The sequence below is a fragment of the Crocuta crocuta genome, unplaced genomic scaffold (assembly GCF_008692635.1).
Source record: "Crocuta crocuta isolate KB4526 unplaced genomic scaffold, BGI_CrCroc_1.0 scaffold219, whole genome shotgun sequence".
Lineage (NCBI taxonomy): Eukaryota > Metazoa > Chordata > Mammalia > Carnivora > Hyaenidae > Crocuta > Crocuta crocuta.
In genome coordinates, this window is record NW_027551572.1 from 75,534 (window position 1) to 101,939 (window position 26,406).

General features: G+C 34.7%; 1 protein-coding gene across 1 annotated transcript in view; it reads left to right on the top strand.

Moving 5' to 3' along the window:
- The window catches only part of SCN2A (sodium voltage-gated channel alpha subunit 2), an 88,492-nt gene that overhangs the window by 50,264 nt on the left and 11,822 nt on the right, over positions 1 to 26,406 (top strand). Inside the window, exons 17-23 of the mRNA XM_077751077.1 lie at positions 947 to 1,426; positions 11,497 to 11,617; positions 15,537 to 15,691; positions 16,472 to 16,645; positions 21,798 to 21,920; positions 24,215 to 24,496; positions 25,732 to 25,785. Of these exons, the coding sequence (XP_077607203.1) occupies positions 947 to 1,426; positions 11,497 to 11,617; positions 15,537 to 15,691; positions 16,472 to 16,645; positions 21,798 to 21,920; positions 24,215 to 24,496; positions 25,732 to 25,785 (1,389 nt within the window). The remainder of the gene's footprint in view (positions 1 to 946; positions 1,427 to 11,496; positions 11,618 to 15,536; positions 15,692 to 16,471; positions 16,646 to 21,797; positions 21,921 to 24,214; positions 24,497 to 25,731; positions 25,786 to 26,406) is intronic.

The window sequence follows — 26,406 nt, forward strand, 5'->3', positions numbered from 1 at the left end:
AGGATTATTCTTCTTTAGTATTTACATTTTGTCTTTGGCTCCCGTTACTAATATATCCTTTTTTTATTCTATAGCTTGAATAATAATGTTTATAGAGACTCATAAACATTATCAAATCCTGGAAAAAACTTACAACTTGGTCTTATCCCATCTGAATACCTGATTCCCTAGTAAATTACATGTGTTGAGTACATGCAATAGGTTTATAGTCACTAATCCTTTTACTCTCTCATACCAGAGGGGCTTATTTTTGGAGACCAAAGGTACAGATTAATTAGTGATCTTGTTCATGGTAATACCTTGATTCCACAATCATAAGTCAATGTTAACATCATTATTATTGTATAATAACTATTTTGTATAGTATTTCAGCCATTTTACAGATCTAGTGGCCAACATTTTCTGAACCAAAAACTGGCTTTTGATCTGGCAATATTTATATATATATATATATATATATTTTTTTTTTTCTAATTTGGTAAGTTATCTAGGTGCAAAAATTGGTACAAACACATAAAATAAAATCATGTATGTGGAATTATCTTTGGTTTTAGGAATAAAATTATAATAAATTATCTGTGTCCTGGAAAATCCAGGTTACAAGGGGAAGATACTTAACATCCAAAATAAAACGTTTTTTTCTTTATTCTCTGTATAGTTACCTAGATAACTAAAATTTCTCTTTTGGAACTGAACTTAATTTAGAAGTTTCATATAATAATGGTTTCAGTAGTTTTTCAGTGACTAAAAAGGAAATCGTGTTAATAGTAGTACTTGATATTGGCCAGGTATTTATTCCATTTACTTTTTTCAGAATAGTTTATCCTAAACTAAAAGAATACCTGTTAGTAAAAAAAGAGATGTAAGAATAATTTTGGAAATTTTATAGTTAAGAGCAACTGAAACAATATGCTGTTTTGATCACCTATTTTCCTATTGTGTTTAGGTTCTGAACCTCTTCCTGGCCTTGCTCTTGAGTTCGTTCAGTTCCGACAACCTTGCTGCCACTGATGATGATAATGAAATGAATAATCTCCAGATCGCTGTGGGGAGGATGCAGAAAGGAATTGATTATGTTAAAAGAAAACTACGTGAATTTATTCAGAAAGCCTTTGTTAGAAAGCAAAAGGCTTTAGATGAAATTAAACCTCTTGAAGATCTAAATAACAAAAAAGACAGCTGTATTTCCAACCATACCACTATAGAAATAGGCAAAGATCTCAATTATCTCAAAGATGGGAATGGAACTACCAGTGGCATAGGCAGCAGTGTGGAAAAATATGTCGTGGATGAAAGTGATTACATGTCATTCATAAACAATCCCAGCCTTACTGTGACTGTACCGATTGCTGTCGGAGAATCTGACTTTGAAAATTTAAATACTGAAGAATTCAGCAGTGAATCAGATATGGAGGAAAGCAAAGAGGTAGGAATTTTTAAATAAGAAGATATTTTAACATAATTTATTCTTTAAACTATGAGACTACTTTAAGGTTATGTTTTATCTCTGTAAGAAAATAGGAAATGTCTATTGATACCCTTTCTATGGCAAAATTGGTGACAGATAACTCGATGACAGATTAAAATGTAGCTAGACAAATGATATGCTGACTCATTTTTTCAGATATTCGCCATTCTGAATTCTTGATAATATGACTATGCAGAGTAATATGCAGTTTTCTAATTAAAAAAATAACTTTAGATTTGTAAAAATGCCTCTGTTTATTCATGTACTTAATTCTCCCACAATGGTGTGTTTTGGTATGTACTACAAAAAGACTTGGTGAGAGGGTAGTTCTAATTCTTACTTTGCTTTTATGAAATACTTCATAAAATGTGATCTTACTTAGTTTGAACAGATATTTTTATTAATGAAAAATCTGATTGGGATCTTGACTTGATGTTTACATATAGCTTCATGTTTCTGAAGTAAATAGTTTTTTTAAGGAAGTGAAGGTAGTGATGAGGAATCATGCAGAGAGTATGTTTAACCCTCCTGAGCCCAGTGCATGGTGTCTACACAAACAATATGCCGTGATAGATTAGAGAATATAAAATTCTGAATTTACCCACTTACAGTAACATCTCAGCAGTTTAAAGTATTCTTTGATTTCCTAGAAGAGTATGAGTACCAGAGTATGGTTTTTGTTTGTTTATAGGTTAATAAGCACAGAGTTGGGAATAAAGAAAAGAAAGAATTTAAACACCTAGTGTTTAACGGTTTAGCCATACTAAAATGAAAACAGAATTCCCAGTGATTAAAGCTTGAATAAACAAATAAAAACAACAGCCAGAAACAAAGATTCATTCTTTCTTGCCATTTGAATTGATTGACAGAGAAGAGAAAGACCTCTAATACTGTTTTCATTCTAAGAAAGATAGATGACTGGGGAGTTTGAGGCACTGAAGAATAAAATTTAAGTAGCATACAGTCACAAACATTAGACATCAGTTAATAAAATTATGAACCAAAATATATTTCTACGAAGTAAATCTTAACTATTTCCATCAGTATCCCCATGCTGATCACATAAAATCACTGAAGAATATGCTATTTTTCATTCTTTCTTGCTTATAAGTAAGTAGTATCGCTAATTCAGTCATTAGGTAGAAGTAGATGTTATACAGGAAATCCAGGAGAAGTTTAAATATAGGCATTAAAATTAACATGTAAGTAACAAGGCTGTAGCTACTAGTTTCACAAAATAAGTGATGAGATTCAAAGGGGGAAATTATGAGAATTTATAGCCTGAGACAACAAATTGCTATAACTAGTTGAACTCAAATGTTTACTAATAAGGCCATTATTTTAAAATTTAATAATAACCATATATAGATTAATAAAATTTGGGGTAAGCATAGTTGCTTGGATTATACTGAAGGAAAGGATGGGGCCTAATTTCTGGTATTGTATATTGCCAGAAATTGAAGTTAGCATTTAGAAAATAGAATTAGGTCATGAAATTTTACTATATATTCCCCTCTTGTTATCTTGACATTATACCAAATGCTAAATATTTCCCTTACAGTAAAGGAAGTCAATTTTTCTTTTTATGTATGTTTAATTTTAAGGTGCCATATAAACTAAGAATAAATTATGAAGAATCAAATGCTAAAGCCATCAGTCAACTGAAACATTTGGCTAAATTTGAATATCTTGACATCGAGTCTTCTTAATTTTCAGAAATTTGAAAGCTTCAGGCTTCTCCAAAAATCATATATTATTGTTTCACCATTATGTTCAACATAGTAGGAATGTCCAGTCAGGTGGGGTGTATAGTAGGAAAATGCAAGCTCTCTTTCCAGTTACCACAAACTTTTCCATTGTTTTCTATTTTAATTAAGTATCCCAAAATAATGTATGTGAAGTCAGTACTTTGGATTTGGAAGAAGAGACTGATGTGCCAGTTGGAAATAGAATTATTGTACTGCCTTAGCTGTGGAGTCCTCTTGATTCCTTCCCACCATACAGCTTGTTGCCTGGTTGTTAAATTTTATTATTTGGAGAAATTTTCAATTATATCTTTATATCAAACTTGCTAACTATAAACAAATAAAAGATTCAGCCATTAGGCAGAAGTAGTCTGGGAAGAGAAATGTGCAGGCTTTAATCTTTTGGTATTTAACCTCGTAGCTCTACACTAGAAACTAAATGAGATTTGAGAGAATTATCAAAGAATTCCAAATATTCCTACCTGAAATCTCTGTTTAATGTTCTGTCTTCTAGTTATTTTGTCTGGTCATTTTTTTAAACCAATAGTATGGGATTGTACTGTTAAATATCACATGTATAGTAGTAAGAAATGGTATGAATTTTATGGATTTCTTTCCTAAATATTTTAATTAAGGGTAAAAATGGGCACTTTAAAAATCTTTGGAATGCCTAGATAAATCCCTTTTTATAGGACAGACGAACCTAGTAAACTCAGAGGTTGTTTAAGTGTTTGAACTAAATCCTCTTCAATGTCTTTGACAAAATTGTGTGATTTCTTTGATACGCTTTTGTATTTTCTTTATGGAGTATACTGTGTTATAATCATGTATGCTTGAACTCAACATTATTTGGCTCTATTTAATGTAATTCATTTCATAGCTTGTGATTTTGAATGATTGATTTGTCTTTTAGTGTTTTAATAATGTTGAAGCCATGCTTGAATGATTATTTTTCAAAGTGAAATTTACTAGTGCATTATGGTGACCTTCACTGCTTACCGTTCTTACTTCTCACAGGGGTAAAACCAAGCTGGAGCCATCAAGAGTGCAGCTCTGGTGTTTTTTAACCAGCCAGAGGCTCGTGCCACCACTTTTACCCAGGTTACCCAAGCAAGTTGTACATATATAAATATAATCAATTTCTAAATGAATTCTGACTGGCCTGCATGTTACTCAGCTACATTCCTTGCCCATCCATTGGCAGTAAAATAAAAATATGCACAGCTGCTCTTATGCTGAGTCATATAAAGCATGGTCAGGCAAGTCTGGCAACCCTAACTTTACAAGAAATGATTTAGTTGCTAATCTTCTTACATATATTTTAATAGAAACTATATTCAGTGAAAAGTAAAAGTGCATGCCTTAATGGATTATTCAGTTTCCATTTAATGCTACAGAGTTTTGAATATGCTAAGGGCTTTAAGGAGAAATGTAGGTGCTCTTTGAAAAACTTGCAGAAAAACTTTCTCTCCCCTATTTTTTTAATATAGCCCCAATAGGTGTACTTTGTTGGTAATTTTTTATTCAGTGTCATATTAAATTTTTCTGAAGGGTAATATGCAAATCAAAGCAATTCCTTATTCACATGCAAACTGTCTAAGAGGTATTTTAATGTAACAATAATGTAAATGAATTGGAATGTTTATATTTTGGCTGCTAGCAGCATGGGTACAATTTTTATGTGCTCCATTTTAGAGAAAATCGCATTGCTTTATTTAGCAATTGACCATAAGTGTTTTAAATTTAGAATATGATTCCCTTGGAGATTCTGTTGGTATTTACCCCTAAAACTCCTAAGACTGAAAGAAAAGGAAATAAATGCCTTGTGTACACACAAAAAAAAATTAAAAAAATAAAATGATCATCTTTTAGGTGGTATGTTCATCTGAAAATAGATCTGGAATCCACCTTCTTCATTCTGTTGCTCCTCTGGCCTTTGTGGTTCTTTTTTCCCTCTCTATTTCACCCAAACCTGCTGGGAAACTTTCTCCTGAAGAATATTATTTAAAAATATCATGCACTGGAAACTCTTATATAGGAAGGGAATCATTGTGAGCTCCTTTAGTGTTTTGGAATGAAAGGACCCTCCTTGTCATGTGACCATGGCAATGAGTATAACCCTCTTTGGGGTCCATTAGCTGGACCTTTCCTTTTCATGATATTGAAATCATCGTTTTGTGCTCAGGTGTGTTAACCAAGTTGCTCAGTGCAATTTAATTACTTTTTCCAGAAATATTAATTAAATATTTTGTCATTTTGGTGCAGTTTCCTATTCTTCTGCCATCAACTATGAAGCAACCCTACCATGAGCATATTTGGCTCTTTGGAAAGCAGCAATGATTATGTCATTCTTGTAGCATTCTTTTGTACTTTGAAACAAGATATTCAGTCTCTGGAACTCTAGATTCATGAAAGATAGTGCTTTATATATTGGATGAATGACATAAAATGGGATCCGAGATATGTGATTGCTCACAATGAAACACAGATACACATATACACCGAGACTAGAGAGAATTTTTTTCCTATGATGTATTAATTATTCAGAAAAGTGTGGGATTTGACTCTTTCTGATAATGGCTTGTTTTTCCCAGTTTCTTGGCAAAGGGGAAGGTTAGTTTCCTTATTTTCTGACTATCTTATTTTTAAGTTCTTATATAAACAGGTATATAAGGAAAGTGATAATCAGATATATTAGCTATCAGTTTATTTAGGAGATTTAACTGGAGTATGTATGGTGGAACACAAACTAGGCAGAAAATCATTTTAAATTGACTTCATTTGTTCTTAACTCTCACCTTATTATAATTTTCAATTTCCTTGAATATGTCTGTTATCCTCCCTCAGGAAACATTGTCTACTCCCTAAAAATGTATCTTAATTTCCAGTACAAGGGGTGGGAAGAGGGAAAAAGATGTGAGAGGGGTTTGAAAGGACAGGTACAATAAGAACCCACCTATTACTTTATCCTGGAGAATGTTTAGTCCTCAAGGGAAAGTTTTCTAGTAGGATAGTGATTAAAAAGGGAGAAAAGCATTTTTAATGTCCTTCATGTAAGAACAAAATGGACCAAACATGTGTCTCTTTGGAGCACTCTATATCTGCTGAGGGGTAGGCTAACATAATATTAGGGTTACTTTTGCTACTCCAAAAATTATATTTAAAATCCAACTTATGGTTTAGAAAATTGTGTAATGTATCCATTATAAAGACAAAAATAAATTCTGGGTAATGTAGTATATAATACTAATAATACTTTTGATTTTGCCATCTTCCTCATTAAGACAACAACAATCCCTTTCTGGCATTAATGTGCCACTTTGGCCTTAAGCTTATCCCAAAGCAAGCAAGATTATAACTTTCATTGTTCTAGTGTTCAGGTTTGCTGTGGAAAATAACCCAGAGCTCCTTATGTATAAACTCTAATTAAAATGCATGTGGAACAAAGGATTGCCATCTTGGGGGCCAAAATCTTTAAATATTAAATATTTGATTTAATCTATATTTGAGGCGATTTCTTTCTTTAAAATCTCAGTTCCTTTCACTGAATCAGAGTCAAATATACCTCTTTTTCTAAATTATATACAATATTACTAATTATATTTTCTTAAAAATGTATCTAAATTTTATAATGATAAACAAGTGTGCCTATGAAAAAATAGCAAGTTTTCTCTCCCTTTTTCTGTTGTGATTGTTTTTTTTTAATTTTTTTTATTTATTTATTTGAGAGAGACAGAGAAAGAGAGAGCAGAGGATGGGCAGACAGAAAGAGAGAACCCCAAGCAAGATTCACCCTGTCCACAGAGCCAGGCATGGGGCTCAATCTCATGAACCATGGGATTATGACTTAAGCCAAAATCAAGAGTCAGATGTTAACCAACTAAGCCACCCAGGTGCCCCGTGATTAATTATTTTTAAAAATAATTTTACTTTCTGAAAGAAAGACTCATAGTTTGACACATCAATGTTTAATAATAATTTATCAATGATATGGAAAGTAAGAGAGATATAATGTTTAAAAATACAAAATGAAATATTATGTGCCTTGATATTTATTGATAAGATCATTAAGCAAAATATGATTTTGTCTGGCTTAACTCCTATAAAAATTCAGAAGATTTTCAATAGGAAGAGCCCTGTAAGATAAGGTTTTCATTAAAATAGATGTTCAAGTAATATTTCCACCTGAAAGTAAATTATTGCCAATGCTATTCATAGCAAGTAAACAATTGGCTATTCCTGTTGATCTCTTTACTATCCTTATATTAGAGTACATTATATTTTGTTAAAATTTAACTAGACAAAGTTATTCTAACAATATCGTTCATTTCGTTATTTCCTGATAAATAAGAACAAAAAATAAAAAGGGTACCTAAACATCTAACTTTTACCAAAGGGAAATCTAAAACTTGCCAAGTATAGAACTTGAAAGTATAGAACTGGTTCTATTTCTAGCCAATTCATATTTTGGTCTCTTACTCATATGGCATTTTGCGGTGGATGATGCCTAGTTTGGAGCATTTAAAAGCAACTTTTATTTGAAAATTCTTTTTTTATTTTTTGATGTTTTATTTATTTCTGAGAGAGAGAGAGAGAGAGAGAGCGTGAGCAGGGGAGTGTCAGAGAGAGCAGGAGACACAGAACCTGAAACAGGCTCCAGGCCCTGAGCTAGCTGTTAACACAGAGCCCAACGTGGGGCTCGAACCCACGAACTGTGAGATCATGACCCGATCCAAAGTCAGATGCTTACCTGACTGAGCCACCCAGGTGCCCCATTATTTGAAAATTCTTAAAGTACATGAGTTTTAATTGTTTCATATAGTGATGTATATATGACAGTTCTATTTGATGAATTTGTACCATAGTTAGGATTTATTGTAATTATGACCATATCTAAAGCTGAAGAATGTTATAATGTTAATTTGATTCCTTTCATTTTTATGGACTAAAAATTTTTACACATTTTAAAGATTTAAAATCTTTACACATTTTAGCTGTTAGTCAGCATACTTTATATTTGCCTCTTATGTAATTTTAAGAAAGTCATTGAATTGATGTTTTCAAGAGTTTATAAATCAGTTTCTTGCCTACATCTCAGTATTGTTTAAAGAAAACTTTTTGTTTATTTAATATTCCAATGAATATTTAGTTCTCTACATTAATACATATAAAAATGTGAATATAAATTGAACTAATACTAACTTCATAGTCATGAAACTTGGGAATCAATAATATCATAAGCACTATCTTGCACCTACAACATTTAAGTACATATCATGTCTACTAAATATTTTATATTGATGATAAAGTTTGGTTTTCCTTATGAATCATCAAAACATTCTCTAGAAAATTCTGATAAAATGGGATACAGAAGATCTAGAGTCCAGCTACTGACTCACTGTAATTTTTGACAAGATAATTAAAGCCACATTTCTTTCTCTAACTAGGCACTGGATTGGTTGATGTTGAGGAATAATGTACAGCTTAGGTTCTTTATTTGTAAACCAAGTGAAGTAATGCATGTGACTGGTGGACCCTGTGCTGTTCCACATCAGAGGAAAGATGGAGAAGGATGAGATCGCCTTTCCTTAAAAAGATTCCATTCACCAATGGGACTGCAGATCCACTTATACAGAGTAAAAAGAAGGAAAACATTGCCAGAATGATTCAGCATTACTTTACTAACTCCAGAATTAAACTACAGTTTTCTTTGTGTACTCATTTTAGATCTGAGTAATTGAAAGCCTGATGTTGAGACAGCACTCCTAATTCTAAAGGTTGTTGCCCATTATTTACACAATTCAGAATCTTAAAGATCTGTGTTATTCTGCATATAAGTGGGAATCTTATTTGCATTCCCTTGATGTGGAAGTATTCACTTGGAGATGTTAGAAGTAAAGTTACTGACGGAATAAAAGAGTCCATGCACTGGTCATTTATTCATTTAGGCAACAAACATCTATTAAACACAAACATTGGTGATAGGTACTAGAGACACAAAGATGGCAAAAACAGTATCTTTGCTCAAAAGATTAAGTCCGGTTCTATACGTCTTCTAGAGACAAAACGTTTTCATGTTGTACTTATGAAAAGGTACTAACCTGACCTTTAAATACACAAATATTTAGCTTCAGTAAAAAGGTGTTACTTCTACATGAGTACTAAGGAACTGCACTAAATGGAAGGAATGATCATTTATGTTACAGGGATCCTCTGAAACATTTCAAACCAAGATCCACTGGAATTTGTTATCTGATGACTTCTTCCAACCACCAAGACCTAACCTTCATTTTGTTATGGAGAAGTCTAATCATGCATTCATTTTTTAAACAATGTTTATTGAGTACCTGTGACATACCCAGCACTGATGTAGGCTGCTGATACCATCACTCACTCATGTATGGTGTACCCTGTATGGATCCTCATTTTTCCCTTGGGCTCATCCCTAGGTCTTTCCCCAATCTGTATTTACAGTGTTATCCTTTTTCCTAAAAGGAATGTATTCCATTTTTTAGTGTGGGCTGTCTACAGTTAGATCAGTTATGACTAAGCTTCAGCTTTTCTGATTACCTATGTCATGTTTCAACAACCTACAAATGATAAGATCAGTATTTTTAGGTCCCTAATATGTAACAATTTCATGTGAATCAGATAGATTGGAATGAGATGATATTATGGTCATTTCTTAGTTAATCACTTGTATATAAACAGAGCTATACTTATCAAAGCCAAAAGACAAAGGATAGGAAATTAGAAGTCTAAAAAATTAAAATGTGTGCAATATATATTTCCACTTTGACATGTCATCTTAAACCAAAATATATTCAAATTTTAAGGACAAAGATATCATGATTATCTGTCTAGTATTGGGTGACACATTTGGTGAGTAGAAAAAGAATTCAATGAATTTCAAGCATTTTGTAATATATAATACTTCATTTAATGTTTTTGTCGAATTAAAAAAATAGTCCTGAAAACAGTTCCAAGAAGATAGACTCACATCTAATATTTATGCTTGATATTGTTAAATTACACAAGACAATAGCATTTTCAATCTCATATATATCACATACGAGTAGTTGTAATTCATGAGCATCACCATGCCAAAAAAATATTTTGTATAAAGAAAACGGTTTTCATAAAATAAAGGAACCATCTTCCTGGGGCAAATCCATATAATCTTTAGCGCAAACATGAGTAGAGTATTTCAGTACTGACTACAATATCCATTTTATAGTAATTTAACATACTTCAATGTGCATTTTATCATGTGCTTACCTCATCCCCTTTATAAAGTAGCTCTTACCAGCTCAGCCATTTCCTAATGTTATGCACTAATGGTAATAACATTGTAACAGGTCCGAGAATGCTATGGCCCAAACTACTCTGATTCCGCGTGGCACTCATACCTGGCCCTGTGTCGTTCCTGCAGCATTTTAAGACCAGGTTAAAGACTGGGATTGTGCTGATCCCTTGAACACCCTCACCTGGGTAAAGTTTGTAGCATTTTAAGATTTAAAGCAACTTCTTGCTATTATATTTTTCTTTTGGTGGTATTTGATGTAGCCTAAAAGAAACCAAAATGACTGCCAAACATTCATTTCTCCCTTTATTAACAGGACAGGTGAGAGTGCCGGAGTAACAAGTAGTTTCCAAATGCACAATGAGACACAGGAGTGCATTGGCCAAAGAGAATGCAAAATATCAGCTCTTGCTATAAAGCTAACAATGTGCTGCTCTTTTCTGAATTAGAAAACTATAGAATATATTTAATAACAACTAGTGGTACATGTTTTCATGTCAATGAAAAGTGGATAAATATAGATTGTTGCTGTTTATGTGCATTTGATCAAATCTTTTCTGTATTTGACATGAAAATACACTTGTGCAGCTTTCGTTGGTTGGGTCACAATTTTAGAATAAAACAAACTATACCATTTACAAGCTAATTTACAAAAGCAAGATCACGGATGATCATGTTACTCTGGTGGCTTACATAAGCTCTCTCCAGGATTTTGTTTCAGTTTCTCTACATGGGGGCTTAATCAAAAATTATTTAAGTTGTTAGCACCATATTTTTAAAGAAAAAAACTATCTGGTGTGATGCTTCCTCTAATCTTGTGACCCCCACCTCTACTAAAGCGGACTGGCATTATGTTTAAGATATTCTTAAATTACAGATCAAGGAAATGCATACAGAAGACTTGAGGGCACACCTTTGAATTTTTATATTATAGATTAAAGAAAATATTTTAAAAGCTTTTCTGTGGAATTGATTTTCAGAAGCTAAATGCAACTAGTTCATCCGAAGGGAGCACAGTTGATATAGGAGCTCCTGCTGAGGGAGAGCAACCTGAAGTAGAACCCGAAGAATCTCTTGAACCTGAAGCCTGTTTCACAGAAGGTAAGCCAAAAGAGCTCCATGCAAACGAGCTCATTGGACCTCTCTTACCAGTCTCTCTCCCTGCCCCTAATCATCTATATCTATCTCGTCACTGTTCACTTGTTTGTTTGGATTTTTTTCTTTTTCTAAATCAAAACAAAGATAAGGTTTTAAAAGGTAAGATTTAGTTTATGTATCAGACCTGCTTAATTTTGTGCATCCTGTTCAACTAACAAATGCTGCTGACTCTATGGGTGTTTTGGTGGACTTCCAGAATATCTAATCAGAGAGAAGGCCAAATCAAGCATATCTCTCTTTAGCTTTAAAAAAAATGAAAGGAAACAAATTGTAAGTCAAAGAAGTAATTTACTGTGTACCGTTTTGTCTGTTTACGACAGGTACTAATTGTTAGGTATATATTTAAAACTGACCATGATTAATGGTTACTTGTATCTATCAAGATCAATTTCTTATTAGTTCTGAATGCTAGTAGATAACAGATAATGAAATGCCAAAATATACTGAGTTTTATAATATGGGACACCATGCCATTGGGGCAATAACAAGAGGATTTTCTGGAAAAGGCTAACATTATGTTATTTGAGGTATGATTTAGTTATCTCTTGAACAGTAATGCTATATATCAAACAACCCCAAACTTCCTAGCATTTAACAAAAAACATGTCTTTTTGCTCACAAGTCCAAGACCAGCTAGATGATTTTGCTGATCTTAGATAGGCTCTCTTCCAAGCCTGAGGTCTTAGACAGACTGTTGGGCTGCCTCGGCTCCATTCCACTCTTATCTCATCCTCCACATAGTGGCCAGGTATGTTCTAGTGGTGAACACACAAGAGCAAGAGAGGAAACCTAACTGTCAAGATTTGGTCAAGCTTCCTCTTCTGTCAGGTTTGCTCCTGTCCTGTTCACAAAAGCAAAGCTACCTGGCCAGTCCAGAGTGCGAGGGAATGCACCACTAATGATACAAAGAGGCAGAAAATTAGTACAATAACAAGTTATGAATTCTTTACCTTTCTTATATAAATTTCTATTGTAGGTACAGAAACATTTCTGTAATATCTTTCATGTTTAACTCACTTTTTAGTTAACAGCTATTTAATAATGCATGTCATGTCTTAGCCTCAAATCAATACTGTATAGTAATTGTGTAAGTAAAAAATTTATTTTAAAAATAGTGACTGCCTCAAATTGGTACTAGTAATGCAATTTTATTACAACCGATTCTAAATGTGTTTCATTTGGGTTATGCATGTTTATATTAAGAACACTAAACCTAGCACGCCTGCGTGGTTCAGTCAGTTAAGCTTCTGACTCTTGATTTTGGTTCAGGTCATCATCTCACAGCTCATGATATTGAGCCCTGCATCAGGCTCTGCACTGACAGGGTGTCTCCTCTCTCTTTACTCTCCTCCCCTCCACCCAGCCCCCGCACCCTCACGCATGCATATGCACACACCTGCTCTCTCAAAATAAATAAATAAACATTTAAAAAACGAACATTAAAACTATTTGAATTTAAACTTTAAGCTAATTTTTAGTATATGTAATTACACAGACATAGAAATCACAATTGATGTCAATGGATTCTTTCAAGGTTATTACAGAAGATTTTGATGCATATACCTGTTGATTTTGGATTTACATGCATTGATGAAAATCAATACTTAAGTATTAATTGTCAATTTTTAAATATTCTCAGAGGGAGAGCATTTGTTCAGCATAAGTTACGAAGGGAGTCACTTTTCACTATTTTCTTCAAAATGTCTGTGTACATTCCAGTGTTGTTACTTCATTATGAAAAAAATCTATGAATTCACAAAACATTCAAGTGGCATATCACAAAAATAATTTATGTGGTATTAGTTTTTACTCTTTACCAGATAATCAGCTTATTTTTAGAGTTACAATATATGCATATATACTGCAATAATAAGGAAAGAATATTTAATTATAGAATAATAATTATGGGACTATCAACATTTGTCTTTTGTGAAACTTAAAAAACATTTAAGTATGAAATATTATGGAATGTATTCTTTATAGAATATAGAGTAACTTCACATTATAGAAAATGATAAATAATACATAGATGCCCACCAACCAACTTTAATAATTTGAATACTTTTTATCATATTTGCTTCAGATTTTTTGTTTAAGAATAAAACAGATACAGATTAGGCCCATTTTATTTACCTTCCTTATCCCATTCTCTTCCTTTTTTCTCAAAAATAAGCCAATGTCTCAAATTTGGCCTTTATCATTTCCACTAAAATTGGTCTTTTTCTGTTAAACTGTTTTTTCATCTCATATTCTCTTTAGAGGAAAAAAACCCCTAAATTTAGTTCCATTTACAATGAATATTTTCAGGGCATGTAAATGTTCTTGCTCTTTTGAGAAACAGAAATATGAAAAAGATTTGCTCTCAAAGAAACAACAAATATAATGCTATTTATTCCTTAGTTGAGAAGCTAATAACAATGTGCATCATTAAGTTTTCATGAAACAAAGGCTATGATCTGGCTGGCTGACCTTTTAAAGTAGCATCTGATAAATATGTATGCAGTAAAACATTCTACTCTTTTCAATATGAGGTTCCTATTTTTCTATTCATTGATCAAGAGCCCTCTTCATGGTTAAAGCCCTATGTCATGACCCATCTCTCTCCCACACTCCCGCATCCTGCTGTGGGCTGCTAGATCCTGTCACTCCACACTATCTCCTGATCCCTGACCACATCACCACCATTACCTTGTTTTTACTTTGTTAGTGTTCAGTTGGTTGAATTCCATGGACTTTAAACTTTTTCAACTTCTTTCTTCTATCCATTCAATCCCTTGGATAGGTAGAGATCATTCTAAATCCATGTTTTTATCATGTCCATCTTCATAACTCCCAGATAAACCCTTCAATGCTTTACTCATAGATAGCATATAAAATCTTGATTCTCCAACTGACTCATTCAGCTCCCTTTTTTAGATTGGCTCTAGGTTCTTTTCTAGTCTTGACTCCTATTCGCTCCTTGATGCAACTTCTAGACCTATTATTAAGTTTTATTGAAGCCATTATTTCTCCATTCCTTTATAGTCCTGGACTAGACCTGATTCTTACATATCCGTCAAAGCCTAACTCAAAATTCATTTCATCTATAAAGCTCAACGTCAAAAATTAATCTATACCAATCAGTTCTCACACTTTATTTAATTTGTGATATTATTTATTTTCTGTAACTATAGAATTTTCAAGCAAAACTCATCTACTTAAAATGCATGCGTTTTTTTTTAGAGAAAGGCTGTATTTATATTTGTCCAGTACAATTCCTTGAATACTGCAGATATTCAATAAATATTTGTTGATAAGCCTTTTATAAACTATAGTTCAGTATATTTATATCCACAAATTACTCAAAGGTGTTATGACATTGTTGCTGATAATAGCCAGAATTAAAGCAACGTAGTCAATAATAGTGGAATGATTTTATAGATCCTGGTTAAGTCTGGTAATCTTATTTAGAGAAGTATTATGAAAGCTTTGACTGTTCTCTTTATTTGTAATAAAAGGAAAATGTGTACATTATACCATGAAGTGAACTACTTAGAATTCAAATGTCCATAGATGGAATCACACTTACAGCATGATAAGGTAGAAATATCAACTTACAGTGAATTTATTTTTCTTCTGTTTTTCTATATGTTTTTATGATGTAACACAATTCATTATAATAATCACATAAACATAAAAAGTATTTTTGAATCAATGATTTCAAAACTATACAGATGACTTCTGTGTGCATGAGTGGAAGCCATCTTTAAAAAATAGTTATTTACAATGTATCGGATAGTAATTTAGATGAGACTCCCACCAACACAAATGTACATAATAGAAGAGTAATTCCTTTTTCTTCATTTACTTTGATTTATTGTAGACTGTGTACGGAAGTTCAAGTGTTGTCAGATAAGCATAGAAGAAGGCAAAGGAAAACTCTGGTGGAACTTGAGAAAAACCTGCTATAAGATAGTGGAGCACAACTGGTTTGAAACCTTCATTGTCTTCATGATTCTCCTCAGCAGTGGGGCGCTGGTAGGTGACATATGACCTGCACCTTTTCCTTTACCTGCAACTCTTGACCTTCCCCTCCAGTGAGCCTGTTACAGGTTTTTAAAATAAGGTGCTTGTGATGTAAGAAACATTGCATGATATCCCTAGCACAGTGTGAGAAGCTCAGTAGATAGTAATTTTTATTATTGTGGAATAAGTCTCAGATTGAATCAAGCTCAGATAAGTATGGTTTCTTATAATCTTTAAAGAAAGATGAGTTCCCCAACGTTTCCCAAGAGTTCTGCAAAATGACACAGAGCAGGGCAGAGGGAGCTTCCCAAACATATACCACACACATGCCCAGACTGAGCAAGAGAAATAGAGTGGAGAGAGTGATAATCCTCTGTCTTCCTTTCTCCAGGTGGGGGTGAAGGGGGTGGGGTTCTGAGGTGGGGAGCTCCTTGCTTACATTCCCATTACTGAGAGAATACATTACAGTGCACTGAACAAAGCAGATCTACTCACACTTGATTTTCTCCCTCCTGCTGTTGAGTGATGGACCTGACCGTTGCAAAATTTTTAAGTTCTTTGAGATGCTCTGATACCCTAATTTAAAAATTATTTGAATTTATTGGTTGACTGAAATGTGCAGTCAATAGTCATTGCATACAGATAACTATAAAGCAAAATGCCACTGTGGGAAATGTGAAGACTTCCAGACTGAGGCACCTGAGAAGAGGCTGGCAGCATGGTTTTCCTATTAAGACATCGATTAGAGACAGTTCATGACAATGAAATTCAATGGGATTTTTTCACTTACAGGCCTTTGAGGATATATATATTGAGCAGCGAAAAACCATTAAGACCATGTTAGAATATGCTGACAAAGTTTTCACTTACATATTCATCCTGGAAATGCTTCTAAAGTGGGTTGCATATGGTTTTCAAGTGTATTTCACCAATGCCTGGTGCTGGCTAGATTTCCTGATTGTTGATGTGAGTATTCTGCACTTTCTTGTTTCATCCCATCGGCATGTTATGATAGTTCTAGCAATGGTGCCTGGCACATAGTAGACACTCAGTAAAAACTTCATGTAAATATAAATGATGATTCCTATTTCCCAATGAGAGGCTACCCCAAAATGTTTTTTTTTTTTTGCTGATTAAATTCATATACTTTCACAGAGGAAACTGTCAAATGCTGCCTTACTATACTTACTGATTTCATTTCAAATTAATATTTAAATCCCAAATTACACAAAATACATTAATGGAGAAGTTTTGCTGTTTTTCACTCTTACCTTTGACAGAATTACTGTATTTAAATTCCTCACAGTTATCTTTGACATTAGTATTTTTGTCATCATCAGAGCCTATTGAGAAGTGTTTGTCCCAAGATGGATTTCTAATTACAAGGATACTTGAAAGTCAAAAAAGCAGGAGATACTTCTTGATTTGTGGTGATGGTTGAAATAGGTTGGCTGTGAGTCATTTATTTCAGAGTTTTATTAAACCACCCTGGTGTTGAAAATAAAAGTTGAGTACCATACCATAAAAGTCCTTAAAATACTGAACACGAAGCTGCTGTCTGATTTCTGGGGGAGTGTAGATCTCACCTTTTATTCACAAATAAAATCTTAATTGAACAATGATTTTTAAAAATCATTTTCCTTAACTTCCAGAGATTTACTTCTTAAATGCCTTTTAAATCAGTAGTCTATTCATAATGGGCAAAAAGAAATTTAAAGGGCTTTTCTCCACTAGGCAAGCCAGTAGAGACAGGGCACAGGCAGGGGAGACAGAGCACAGACAGACAGTGGATCCAGGGCACAGCCAGTGGAGGCAGGGCACAGCCAGTGGGACAGGGCACAGCCAGTGGAGGCAGGGCACAACCAGTGGAGACAGGGCACAGCCAGTGGAGGCAGGGCACAACCAGTGGAGACAGGGCACAGCCAGTGGAGGCAGGGCACAACCAGTGGAGACAGGGCACAGCCAGTGGAGGCAGGGCACAACCAGTGGAGACAGGGCACAGCCAGTGGAGGCAGGGCACAACCAGTGGAGACAGGGCACAGCCAGTGGAGGCAGGGCACAACCAGTGGAGACAGGGCACAGCCAGTGGAGGCAGGGCACAGCCAGTGGGACAGGGCACAGACAGTGGAGTCAGGGCACAGACAGTGGAGACAGGGCACAGCCAGTGGAGACAGGGCACAGCCAGTGGAGACAGGGCACAGCCAGTGGAGACAGGGCACAGCCAGTGGAGACAGGGCACAGCCAGTGGAGACAGGGCACAGCCAGTGGAGACAGGGCACAGCCAGTGGAGACAGGGCACAGCCAGTGGAGACAGGGCACAGCCAGTGGAGACAGGGCACAGCCAGTGGAGACAGGGCACAGCCAGTGGAGACAGGGCACAGCCAGTGGAGACAGGGCACAGCCAGTGGAGACAGGGCACAGCCAGTGGAGACAGGGCACAGCCAGTGGGGCAGGGGCCAGCCAGTGGGGACAGGGCACAGACACATGGGGGCGGATACAGGATGACATTCACAGCCAACAAAGGAGGAGGAGGACTCTGGAATCTGCAAGAAAACACAATGTGCTAAATAGTGCATTTTGAAGATAATATTCTGCTGATTGTAATCCCTTGGAAATTAAAGACATATTTTTAACTTGAAATATTTTGATATATAAAATTTGTGTAGTAAAACAACAAAAAAAGGCCCTTTCATGAAAACCGTTCTTTTTTATAGTTTCAAATTAAAAACATCAACTTTAAATCCAATATGAACTTTCTAATCACCAAACAGAAGAAAAGATAAGACAAAGAAAGTTCTTTGAATTTAAGGGGCGAAAATATATTTTCCTATTTTTTTCTAACCTGCCTAAATCAAATCCACTATTAAATGTAATATATAAAGGCTTCAGGCAGAATTACGTCAAAAGTTTTCTGGCAATATAAGAAGACAATAAACAAATACTTAAGACCACATTTGATTGGACAGTACAGAATGAAAAAGTATACCAAGACTATAATCATTCTTTGATTTGTATAATGGGATTATGGATGATACTTTTCCTTTTCTTTATTTTCTCCATGTGGCTATGATACATTGTTAAATTTATAATAAAAATATCTGCTATTTAATGTGTCTCTGTAATATTAAAGGCATTAAATCAATATGACCTGAATATAAAGAAATTCTTAGGAGAAATCTAGTTATCCTGCAGCTGATGCTCATAATACTGATCATATCCTCATATTTACCTTCTTAAATTTAAGAAAACTTATTGGGACACCTGGGTGGCTCAGTCGGTTAAATGCCCGACTTCATCTCAGGTCATGATCTCACAGTTCATGAGTTCAAGCCCCACATCAGGCTCTGTGCTGACAGCTCAGAGCCTGCAGCCTGCTTCAGATTCTGTCTCCCTCTCTCTCTGTCCCTCTCTCTCTCAAAAATAAATATTAAAAAAAAGCTTCTTATGAAAATATGTTAAATTCAATCAATACCTTGCTTTATATCAAATATATTATTGATCATCTATTTTGTTATGAAAGATACAAATAAGAATGTCATTTTTCTGGTTTTTGGCTTACAGTTGACTAGTGAGGACAGATATGTATACAACGTGAAGATGACATCGGTATTAGAAGTGCTGTTCATTTCACCAAGGAAGGGAGAAAGACTTTGTGAGGGCAGCACAATGTAAGCTGGAGTTTGAGAGATGAGAATGTAAGCAGGTACAGCCTAGGGGAGGGACACCAAAGTGTTAAAATACCAAAGCATACCAAGCAGGGCCTGTTCAAGAAACAACAGTAGAAGGTAAGAACAGTGCCACAGGGTGAAAGCATGTGTATTGTAGTTGGATGATGACGTAAGAAATGTAAGTTGGAGAGGTGTTCAAAGTATCTGAGATACCATCTAAAGAATGTAGACCTAATCTGGTAAAAGAAAGAAAGAAAGAAAGGAAGGAAGAAAGGAAGGAAGGAAGGAAGGAAGGAAGGGAAAGAAAGAAAGAAAGAAAGAAAGAAAGAAAGAAAGAAAGAAAGAAAGAAAGAAAAGAAAGAAAGAAAGAAAGAAAGAAAGAAAGAAAGAAAGAAAGAAAGAAAGAAAGAAAAGAGAGAAAGAGAGAAAGAGAGAGAGAGAGAGAAAGAAAGAAAGAGAGAGAGAAAGAAAAGAAAAGAAAAAAGAAACCCGTGAAGCATTATCTATGGAAAGTAGCACAAAAAGCTCGCTCTATTAGAGAGAGAAATTTGGTAAGGTAGTGCCTTATGGAATAGAAAGGAGATAATTTAGAGGCCAAAAGACCAACTAAGAGATTCCTCCAGAAAGACGAGAAAGTCTAAATGTATCTCCTCACATTTCACTACACAAGTCACATAAAGTCAGGTAACTTAGCATTTCTTTTAATTAGCCAGTAAGTATTCTCTTGTTCAGAATTTTTTTCTTATGTCCTATTTTTGCCTTTCATCCTTTAATGTATGCTTATTTCTTTTTGATTCTGTCTTCAGGGAAGATAAAATAATTCAGGTCCTCATATTTTATATACAGAAAATCTTTGCAACAAATGATAATTCAATAACTTTATTTTTCAATTACCTGTGGAAATAGGGCTCACAAAGCCTAAATGTTTAGATTTTAGGAAAAATATGTAAACCATTTAAGATAAATTTTTGTAGTTCAATTTTTGCCAGATTCAAAGGTTTTGTTATTTCACATTACATATGCCAAATTAATTTGAATTTTTGTTGCAAAATTTTTCTGTGTGCTTCATTTATTTTTATTTTATTTTTATTTTTTAACTTTTATTTATTTTTGAGAGACAGAGAGAAACAGAACATAAATGGGTGAGGAGCAGAGAGAGAGGGAAACACAGAATCCAAAGCAGGCTCCAGGATCTGAGCTATCAGCACAACCCGACACAGGGCTCAAACCCACGGACCGTGAGATCATGACCTGAGCTGAAGTTGGACGCTTAGCAGACTGAGCCACCCAGGCGCCCCTCATTTATTTTTCTTTAAGAAGTTTTTTTTTCAAATATCCATTCACACCATACTCTTAAAAGTTATATTACACATCAATTTTTACTTTTCTGCTTTTGAAATTTAAGTGCCATTTAGGGAAATATACTTTTTCTTAGATTATATATTTTTAATGAGTTTTCTATGTATTTTCAAAGGAAATCAGACATTTCTGAGCCATCTATGAGAGTTGTTCTTTTCCTTTTTAGTTGATATTTTAGAACTTCTATTAACTATATTAATTATCTGTATAAATGACCAAAAAAATTATTTTCACAGTTTCTAATTAGTCATACTAAAATCTCATATTTTTAACAGAGTTATTTTTATTTCATTTTTTAAAGTTTATTTATTTATTTTGAGAGAGAGATCAGGAGGGGCAAAAAGAGCAGTAGAGAGAGAGAGAGAATCCTGTCAGGGCAGAGCCCGATACAGGGCTTGAATTCATAAACCATGAGAGCATGACCTGAGCTGAGATCAAGAGTCAGATGCTTACTGAGCCGCCCAGGAGCCACTAAAATCTCAATTTTTCTTTTTTTAGTTAATTGTTTTAATCTGACCTAATTAATGGTTTTATGCCCTCATACAGAAGTTGACAAAGCCACTATTTAGAGGTCCAGATCTTTCGGAGTGTGTTTGTGCTCAGATTCGCCAGTGGTTTGTGGACTTCACCTGTGTACTTTCACTGTTTTCATCATCTCCCTTTCGGGTCTGCTAAATAACATGAGAGATGTTAGAATTTCACAAATCTGTAGATGGAGATTGCACCTCTATGGTATTGTTTCTTGTTTTACATTTAATTTTTTAAAAACCCATTCTTGTCAAAAATCTTGGAAAGAGAACATGTATAGCTTCTTTCTCATAAGTTTATGGCAGTGGTTCTCAAAGTATGGCTCACAGAGCAGTATGGTTAGCCATTCCTGGGAACTTGAAGAAATGCACATTCTCAAGCCCTTATCCCAAATGTGCTAAATCAGACTCTGCCAGCAGACTGTGTTCTCAGCTAACCCTCCACGTGATTTTGATACTCACTAGAGATAGAGAACTACTGGTTTATCACACAGAGCAAGATTGAACAGGGTGAACATAGCATTTTTGTCTGTAAATAAGAAAACTGTTGCTTTCTCTGTGTAGGTCTCATTGGTTAGCTTGACTGCAAATGCCTTGGGTTACTCAGAACTTGGTGCCATCAAATCTCTGAGGACACTAAGAGCTCTGAGGCCACTGAGAGCCTTATCGCGGTTTGAAGGAATGAGGGTAAGAGCAAATGCTTTACAAATTGCTGGAATTATAATTGAGAACAGGCTGACATTTTGTACCTCAGAAATGATAAATCCATGGAGAATTTATGTCTTATACATTCATACTGGTGGAACTGACTGATCAATAAAATTTGTCAGATGTCCATAAGCTTGACACTGTTGGAGACACATAATAGAATGCCTAAGTGATTGCTTCTAATTAGAAACAATTAGACTGCTTCTAAGTAGATTTTTCACTCTGTAGGAAATCTCAATCATGTTGCATAGACTTCAGATGTGAGTCAAGATTAGTTCTGTTCATTCCATTTGTAAATGTGCAGGAAATCCCACTGACTATAATTCAAAACCACCAAAGAATTCCTCATCATCTCTTCATTGCTCCTATGATGTGTTTTGAGGCTTTTAAAACCTGAATCTGGCCCTTTAGCTTTCAAACACAGGCTGAGATGGCGAAAAAGTAGGCCAGCTGTGGAAATCTCACACTCATTTAGAAAGGTGATACGTAAGAACAAGGAGGAATTTGTGCTGCCATTTGTCATCTCCCGGGGCACATAACCTGAGAGCACACATCCTCAGCATGGAGGAAATGATGACACCCTGTCTCTATGGATTTAGCTATTCAAAAAGAAACTCTTAGAAAATGACACTTTTTCTGATAATTTGAAAACGGTTACTTGGGACTTCCTCTGAATGTTGCAAACATAACCAGAAATGAATGATGTGTGTGTGTGTGTGTGTGTGTGTGTGTGTTGGTGTGTGCATGGTTGCATAGAAAGGAATTGTTGCTGTTAAATTATTTTCTCTTTACCAATTTAATATCAGTTTTTGCAGTAGTAGCTCTCTTAAGAAGAGGAATCAAACTTTCAGTACTAAAATAATTTTCGTATTTTCTTTATCAAATTTGCATAGAGAGTCCTTCCATGCATTTAACTGTCTTGGAAAACATGTGTGTTATTTCTTTGCTATCCAGTTGTGTGTGTGTGTGTGTGTGTGTGTGTGTATGTGTGTAACTCTGTTAACCAGTATCATCACCTCACATTTACAGAGCATTCTTTGTCATGAACTTAAAAATGAACTGTCAAGTCTACAAGTACTTCTGAATTATTAGAGAGTTGAAATTCTGGTAGTAACTTAATACTGTATTAAGTTCTTTTAAAGCTACTTTCATTTAAAAATACATTAAAATATTGTCCTTTACTGAATAGGCTCCAGGTGCCAATTTGCAGATGAATTGTGCCTTTTGCCAAGTACTCATTTGGTATTGTTTCTGTAAGATATCATTATTCATATATTTACATGTATGTATGTATGTATTTGTATGTACTTTTTATACCATAAACCATTTGAGGAAGGTTAATGCATGGATTTCTCATATTTTATATGTCAGTTCATCGATAAAGTTTATTTCTGATATAGGTTAGGTGCACTTGCACAGAAAAAGATATTAGGCTGAATATTTCCTTAAGGGATAATTTTAAGAAGTGCTGAAAAAACGTTTCCTGAAAGTCCTAGTTAATTGAGAAAGCGGCAAGGAACAAAGCCATTAAGTGAAAACCTTGGGCTCAAATTGCAATGTTTTATGAGAATTTTCTTCAGAAAGGAATTCCCCAACGGAGGATCAGAAAAATGATATAACTTGCCCAAAGGCACACAGCTAATTTGTGATGTCATCTGGACCACAGATCTCCTGCTTTCCAAACCCTTTATTCCCCATCACATAGCCAATTTCCATGTTCCGATCTCTTTGCCCCAAAGTTTGCATGTGTAGGATGAACCTAGACTACATTGCTTGGGACAGTCCTGGCTCACACTTGCTTTATCAGAATAATTATTATTAGTGTTCCCTTTTGCCCTGGACAATGACCCTCAAGTGTGTTCTCTTTCACTTTCAAATTGTGGATAATAAATTTTATGGTTTGCAAATTTTTAGAAATTGTGATATCCACATGGTGACCCTGATTTTATAGCCAGGTCACTATTTGCACCTGTAATTATTCTCTCCACTTATAATCAGTTCCATTCTTTGAGGAAAATGTGCTATGTGTATGTTCTTGCCTCTTGAGCAAATATTTCTACAATATAAAATTTATTTATACTATTCTGAACTATAATTATAAAGGTGTTTTTTTTTTTTTTTTTACTGGAGCTGCCAGGTACTGCAGATAGTTTCTACCCAATATTTAACTTTAAAAGCAGACATATGTTCTGTCATTTGAATGCTGTTCTTTTAGTAGTGTTTAAAATGGTCATTGGCTTTTCATTTGTTTTCCCTTCTCATTTCTGTGCCAGGTTGTTGTCAATGCTCTTTTAGGAGCCATTCCATCTATAATGAATGTACTTCTGGTTTGTCTGATCTTTTGGCTAATATTCAGTATCATGGGAGTGAATCTTTTTGCTGGCAAGTTTTATCATTGTATTAACTACACCACTGGAGAAATGTTTGATGTAAGTGTGGTCAACAACTACAGCGAATGTAAAGCCCTCATAGAGAGCAATCAAACTGCCAGGTGGAAAAATGTGAAAGTAAACTTTGATAATGTAGGACTTGGATATCTTTCTCTGCTTCAAGTAGTAAGTAACCACTTTATTATTCTCTGTGATGTATTATTAACATGAGTCTGAAGTCTTCTCTCACAGTATTTCCAAAAACATACTTCCTCAAGTCCATCTGCCTAGATTTTTTTCTAAGCATTGTTAAACTATCTTTTCTGCACCATGTTGGAAACTGGACGGCTCTACAAAGTTTACGGTCTTTCAGACTATGCATTAGGTACCCTAGCACCAGCCCTTTGGTACTGACATTTTTACGTAGGCTCCTACTGTTTTGCCCCACCCTTGCTCTGAGCCAAGTAGAGCCAGTGCCCCGAGGGTGGGGCTGGAAAAAGTGTGTGTGGGTAAGAGGAGAGGAGTGGTAGATCTCTGTACTTCTTGGCTACCAGACAGTATCAAACCCTCATCAAGTCTTCACCCACTTAACCTCACCACCACCACCACCAAGCCCCCCACCTTAACATCTGTCACACAGACTCCTACTGTTCCCACCGTTCCTGCCTGCTGCTTGAACTCGTTCAGATAATCAAGTCCTTTATGTCTGTTATAAATTCATAAACAATCTATCCAGCATCTCAGCTGACCACTCCCTGAGCTGGTCCACCTGCATGATACCCAACACTGTATGAATATTAGGGGGAAGAACAGGTTCTGTGGCTCTAAGGAACAGAAAACAATGTATAAGACTTTTGTTTTCAGGTTTGCTATGTCTGCACAAAAACCATAATATTTAATAAGTAAATTACAGTAAAATATATTTGCTTTCTGACTAGGAAACTATGTTGTTTTATGGAATAATTCTCTTAAAATAGTATAATCAACAATATGTAGATTTTTGAGAATGAGTCATCATGATTCGTGATCGGCGAAAATACCATTTAGAAGAAAATAAGTAGAATGGAAAACATTTAGATCAAGCAGTGCAGCCTAATTTTTAACTTGTCTGATGCTAGTACTATATACACCAAATTATTTTATCAAATGTTGTGTTATATTCTTAGAGGCATATCAGAGTCAAATATTGTTGATGATTGCTTTTATCGTAGCATATTGTTATAACCTGTCATGGTTTAATTATAGGTTTATATGAAGTTGAAATACTTTCTATGATATTACAAACTTTGACCAGAGTTTAAATGCTAACCCCAAACTATTTTATATACCTGTTTTTGAATGAATCTTGATCAATCTGATACTTTCTTTTCTAAAATTATAATTTGTGGGGGAAAAATTAAATGGTATGACTTTTTTTACAGGCTACATTTAAGGGATGGATGGATATCATGTATGCAGCTGTTGATTCACGGAACGTAAGTCTGTTTAGAGGAAAAATTGTTTAATTTGATCCGGTGAATATTTCCACAGTGTTGTAATTTAGTGATAAACAAAACAAGTCAATTTATAGAAAACATCTATTTTACAAAAATAAAATATTCAGCCTTGCATTATTTCTTCCAAAATTTGATTTGAATGTTTTTCTCTACTCACCATAAATCTTTTACCACGTCTTTTCTAGCATCTAGCATGACACCCAGCACTTAAAAACTTGTTGATTTTGCAAAAAGAGAATTGTATTTTTGGGTTCGATAGGTCGGCCCATTTATACATTAGAAGGCTTCAACAAAGAACGCACTTCCTTTGTCTGTCACAGATTTCCTCCATCTTTTTATCTTCCTTGTAATAGAAGAATCTAATGGTGGAGGGGAAACAGAAAACAAAAGAAACGAACCTTTATGTTTCTCTCTGGGAAGTGAGATTTTGTGGTAGAAGGCAGGCGCCTTCACAATCTACTTTACACACCTCAGCACCTTTGAAATTTTGTGTACAATTTTCATTAATTTTTTACTATTTAACAAGGGGAAAGGAAATCACATTTTGGAAAAAAAAAAAAGAGATTACCTTCTGGTATATTGCAGGAGCATAGTAATTAA